Source organism: Solanum dulcamara, chromosome 6 (genome assembly GCF_947179165.1).
Source record: "Solanum dulcamara chromosome 6, daSolDulc1.2, whole genome shotgun sequence".
Lineage (NCBI taxonomy): Eukaryota > Viridiplantae > Streptophyta > Magnoliopsida > Solanales > Solanaceae > Solanum > Solanum dulcamara.
In genome coordinates, this window is record NC_077242.1 from 3,260,452 (window position 1) to 3,266,403 (window position 5,952).

Here is a 5,952-nt window from a genome sequence, read left to right on the forward strand (position 1 = left end):
TTGCCTGTTCTTAGTCGTCATGGGAAAGAAATACAGAAATAAGAAAGAGATTATTCCCTTAGAGCTTGTCCAATACCACCAGTACCAGAAATGCATCTCCTTCGCCCGCGCGAGAGACTTTTATGCCAATCGGGAATAATGGCTCTTAATCTCTTAATAACAACGATGGATTAACATGTAAATTCCTAAGAAAATTTTTGACGGCTTGGCGTTAAAGTCCGCTTGAATTAAAAGGACGTGTTTGCCTTAGGTCATATTGGGGTGTGTGGTTAAAGAATAAGTTGTTGAGAACACAAGTTAAAAGAGAGAGATGAACAAGGTAAAATATTATTTTTTTTAAAATAAAAATAAAGATAAAAATACAAACGAGGAGAATATAAGTTAATTTCAATAATTAAAAGGCTAAAACATGATAAGACTATACGGGAGAGGGAGTACTAAGTAGAATTTTACAATATATTTGCATACACACCGATTTCAAGCTGCTTGTTAAATAATATATGAAATATACCCGTTAATGAGGGTGATTAGTGAAATGTACAAATTTAGCATAACTTGATAGTTTTGATACAAATTCTATATATTTGTTTAGAAATTTATGGAACACGTACCTATAATAAACTTCAAAACATATATATAAATTTTAAATTCAAACTTATAAACTTGTAATCCTGAATGTGCTCCACCTTAATATAATTAAGGTCACGAGCAATATTTTTTCTTATCTTGAAATTAAGATTCGGAATTTCAAAATAATAAATATGCACTTATTCTTGCATGTGGTTTAATTAGTCAAATACGGCCCCAAACTATATAGATGTCATGATATGATATATTTTTGTCATTAAATTAGTGATCTATGTCCAATGAATTGATTAAAGATGTAATTGTTGTGGGGCAAAGATAGACGAGAAACCATACATTTGCATGCCCAAATTAATCAGGAAGCAATCAGACTAGTTGAAAGAACTTGTATCCATCCAGCTTGCACCAACACTTTATGTAATGTATTGAACGTCGGATACATCACTTTACGCGATGTATCAAGATGTTTTGGAAAATATCCAAATTCCATCAAATTTAATAGATTTTTATAATTTTAAAAAATAAAAATATAATGCAACCAACTCTTAACACTATGAAATTTATGTAGTCCTTCGTAAACTTAACATACAAATATTATGGGGAGATGAATATACGAGAAATGTTGATGTTAGACTATAAACCCTTTCGATATAGTTGCTGTAAAGGCCCTTAATTTAGAGGCCCATATTAATATTGGGCCTTATCAATAATAAAGTCAGGCGCGTGTATCAACAACTTCTAGCTATTTCCAATATTATTATTCGACTTTCATAAGCAAAAACACTTTTTTTTAAGTGAAAAAATAAGCTTTACCCGCACCGATTCTTTTCCATTATTCTCGATAAATGTACTTTCTCTTTTTAAAAAAAAATGGAATTTGTAAAGCCACTAAAACCAAATTAAAGTAAATAAATAAATAAAATAAAAAAACTATCTGCCTCATTCGTCATATTTCCCCAAAAAAATTGTTCAAAAGCTTCAAAGTAACTGAACAGTACTGAACTTAGCTTAAGCTTTTTTGGCTTAGCAAAATCAATGTGAATTTTTCATCTGTAACATACAGCATTTAGCTCTACTTTCTTCTGCATTTTCAGAGATCCCCCCAAAAAAAAAATTAAAAAAAAATTCACTGTTTGCTCTGATCTTTGTCCTCTTTTTGGGATTTTTTTTACTGGGGAGAAAGAGCCATGAGAAATTCCTTTTTATTTTTTAGTTTGATAGCTTTTTTTATTGCTTTTCTTCAATTTCAGGTTCATGCTGCTGCTCCTGCTGGTAAGACCCAATTTTCTGATTTAATTAGTTATTTTATTTTCTTTTTCTGTTGATGTTTGAATTGGGGTGATTTGTTTATGATATGGGTATGCTTCGATTTATTTTAGTTTTCTTAAAAATTGGGGTTGATGAATGTGAAATGCTTAGGGGATTATATGGTAGGGAATCGAATGCTCACCACCAAGGTGAAAGTTCGTAACTCAACCAACTGACCTACTAAGATTTTTCGGGGTATGCTTCAATTGATTTTGTGAATTTGACTGAGTTTTTGTTTATTTTGTAACTCAGGGCCTTTGATTAAGCACTTGAATTCTATACTCAAATGGTCTAAATCTTCTTCTAAAACTCCTCAATCAGGTAAACCCTGTTTTGTATTTTATTTTCTGTTTCCTTCTGTTTAGTTTTACATTTTACATTGGAAATTTGAATTTGAGCAAGAGTTGCTGAATACTAGTATTAATAATTAGCTTTATTTGTGGGGGTTCATATTGTTGTGTGTTATGTTGTTACAGATGGAAATTTTCTTCAATTCGAAGAAGGCTACTTAGTTGAAACTGTTGTAGAAGGAAATGAACTTGGTGTTGTGCCGTATAAGATCCGTGTGTCAGAGGATGGTGAACTGTTTGCTGTTGATGCTATTAATAGCAAAATTGTTCGAATCACTCCCCCGTTATCTCAATGTAAGCATCTTTCGAGTTAGTAAATGGTTGAGAATTACTCCTCCGTTATTTCGTTGTGCTTTTTGTATTTTAAGATTGCGGACTGTGCAGATAGTAGAGCAAGATTGGTTGGTGGTTCATTTCAAGGTCACACTGGCCATGTGGACGGGAAGCCAATTGATGCTCGTTTCAAAAATCCAAAAGGAGCTACCATGGACGACAAGGGAAACATTTATGTTGCTGATACCTCAAATCTGGCTATTAGGAAGATTGGAGAAGCAGGTGCTTGTTATTCATGATATCTCTCGCCTTTGTTTTGATGTTCTTTGGCAGACATATAACATTCTAATTAATCTTCATTGCATTGCCTTTATGTTTTATGAAAAAAATTAGGGCGAACTGCGAAGTTGCTGTATAGAAAGTAAAAGGAAAATGATTGAAATATCTTGTCTATGAAGTAAAGGTCTTCGTCTTTCTTATTTTCAGGTGTGACAACAATTGCTGGAGGAAAGTCTAATGTTCCAGGATACAGGGATGGGCCAAGTGAGGATGCACAATTTTCAAGCGACTTTGATGTAATATATGTTAGGCCAACTTGTTCATTACTCGTTGTTGATCGAGGAAATGCTGCTCTTAGGCAAATTTCTCTCAGCCAGGAGGATTGTGACTACCAGTATAGCTCAGTATCAACTATAGGTTTGAATCCTTTTAGAACAGCTGACTTCTTTGATCTTCAATTACCACCAACAGTATGCGCTATCTTGAAGTGTTCAGTATCCTTGATAAATATGTGATATGAACAATTCTCTAGCTCTATTATTCTCGGACTAGTTATATCCATGCACCTGACTTTAACATCAGTTGGGTACGTAGTGTGCATTCTCTCTCAGCAAGGAATGTATTCTGACTTTTACGTATGTAATTGTAAATCTACTGTGACAATGAGATCTCATTTGGCTAGTATTTCTTTCTAGGCTAAATGTTTAGAATTTAGCAGAGTGAATTGACTATCCACTTGGTATGAGAAAATCAATGCTGATGCAATGCTTTTCTTCTTGAATAAATACAAGTTTTGGGCTCTTTTATTCTGTTTAAGTTACATATTGAGTTGAATTTGTTACTTCAATCCGAGAACTTAGACCCATAATTGGGATTGGATGTCCCTCAGGGGTTTCGCAACTGTCAAAAAAAGAAAATCGGGGTTGGGATAATTTGAGTACCGGGCCTCATCTGATCTGTACTAGCACTTGTTAGTGTCCAACTTTTACCCTGCTCTAAAAGCATATCTTTGCTAGATCCAAGCAAAAAAGTACTAGCACCTAGTACTTACTCTTAGATAAAGATGTGAAAATGGCATAAAGAGAAGAGAAACCATCTCTAGTCTCACACAATCCAACTCTAAAACTTCCATTTAATGAATTGATATACAGTATATTAACTATATGAAGTTTTTCTGTTGTATGTAATTTTAGATGTTTACACTGGTTTGTTCATCCGGGCAATGTATGTAATTGCACTAAGTTGGTTTCCTTTGGTTCTCTCTAACTTCATCTTATACTTGTGGCAGATGTTGTCATGGTTATTGGTGCTATATTAATAGGGTACACTGTGTGCATGCTCCAGCAAGGATTTGGCTCCAAGACGGTAGGTGATTCTGATCCTTGGTCTTCTTTCTTGCATTATAGGTTATGATTATTTTTCTAGCATCCATCTCTCACTCCAGTTCTTGTTGATTTCATATTCTTGCTGACCAAATGAAACATTGGAACGCCCTCGAAGATCAACTTAAATGTCTTGAATTTTAAATGAAATGGAGGATGTACCTTTTAGGAATATCACTGATTGCCTAAAAATATTACTATGTCAGTTCGGTCTATAACTACATCTTGGCATAAAAATAGAAGTCTCTCTTTCGACGCAGTTCTTCCTGGACCTCGTTTGTCAGGACATTCACTTATGAGTTGTTTATCCTTAAGGAATTGCATACAAGATTTGTATGGCCTCAAAAATCATATTGTTAAAATTTTCATGCTTTATATGAAAAGACAGGCATGTGCTTGGCATCACGCTATTCGCTAATCGTGTATAGTTGCAGCAAGTACATGTGGAAGTGGAGCAACAGGAACCTTCTTTATTAAAGGAGAAGCCGACCCCTGTTGTTGAAACTGTCAAAGAAGACCAAGAAGCAGGATGGCCTTCATTTGGACAGCTACTCTGGGATTTGTCCAAGCTTGCAATAGAGGGTCTGGGTTCCCTTTTTGGCTATATCGTTCCATTGCGGTTTAGACACAAGAGCTTCATTAGACATGGACTAACTCCATTGAAAGATTCACTGATCATGCCTGAAGATGAAGATGAAGCTGAGCCCCCGTTAGTCCAAAAGCAGAGGGCTCCAGTGCCTGCTTCCGAGATGAAACATGTCCCAGCTGTCGGTGATAAAGTAGTTCCCGAGGGCAAGCCCACCAAGATTAGGTCCAGTAGTTCAAAAGACCCTAACTTGTCTACCAAGCACAGGTCTTCCAGACGACATGAATATGCAGAATACTGTAGAGCCTCAGGTGAGGTTCCTTCATACGTGCACATGAGGTCTAAAAGCCAGAAGGAGAGAACCAAGCATCGGCGACAAGATTCAAGTGTTGGAGCAGCAGGAGTAGAGGCAAAACCTTCTGATCAAACTAAAACAGTAAACTATGAGGATCCAAAGTTTGCCTATTACAGCATGAGGAACAAGTATGGAGACTCTTTCCCCCGGTACGCATGACTCTAGGCTCACTAATGACTTTAGTTTTATAAGCGGGGAGGGACAAGCCTTTTTTTGTCATGTAAGTTGTAACTCTAATATTAATGGAAGCAAGTCAAGTCATATGTGTTGTATTGAGTAATATGTCACAGATTTTCTTTTACTCTTTTCTGGAGAAAGGAAAAATCTTAAAGTAGTGGCGTACGTCTCGCCGTGGAGTGAAAGTAATAGGAAAAGGATGAGACATTCATGTGATTTCTGAGATTTGAAAGATGACAGCCGTGATATTCTTGATGATCAAAACAGCTTGTGGAGAATCCTCATTCCTATCCCTTAATGAAGCGAGCAGGCAAAACGACGACTCACATGAAAGTGTATTAGTATTATTATTACATAACACTTTTGTGTATGTTGTATGACTCATTTCTCACTACTTGAATAGAATTCTGTCTCATCATTTTTACTATATATATTTTGTAGATATAAATATGATACTGGATAAAGAGTTTTTCTTGCAAAAAGAGAGCTTGTTGAAAGTTGGACAGTTTTAACGTGATAATAATCACTACTAAATAGTGAAAAGTTCCTCTTACCAGTCAACGTCCAGTATGATATTTTTATCACTTCCACAGTGATGGATGACAGGTCTATTTGTGAATCACTAAAACATATTGTATCAGTTGAGAAATTATCGAA

The 5,952-nt window shown here is 35.4% G+C and overlaps 1 protein-coding gene across 1 annotated transcript; it reads left to right on the plus strand.

Moving 5' to 3' along the window:
• Positions 1–1,538: 1,538 nt before the first annotated feature.
• On the plus strand, positions 1,539–5,419 carry LOC129892205 (uncharacterized). The gene is made up of 7 exons (XM_055967761.1): positions 1,539–1,857; positions 2,146–2,214; positions 2,370–2,537; positions 2,628–2,798; positions 3,003–3,212; positions 4,084–4,160; positions 4,612–5,419. Exons 1-7 carry the CDS (start codon positions 1,773–1,775, stop codon positions 5,275–5,277), a joined length of 1,446 nt encoding a protein of 481 aa, XP_055823736.1. The 5' UTR covers positions 1,539–1,772; the 3' UTR covers positions 5,278–5,419.
• Positions 5,420–5,952: the final 533 nt, after the last annotated feature.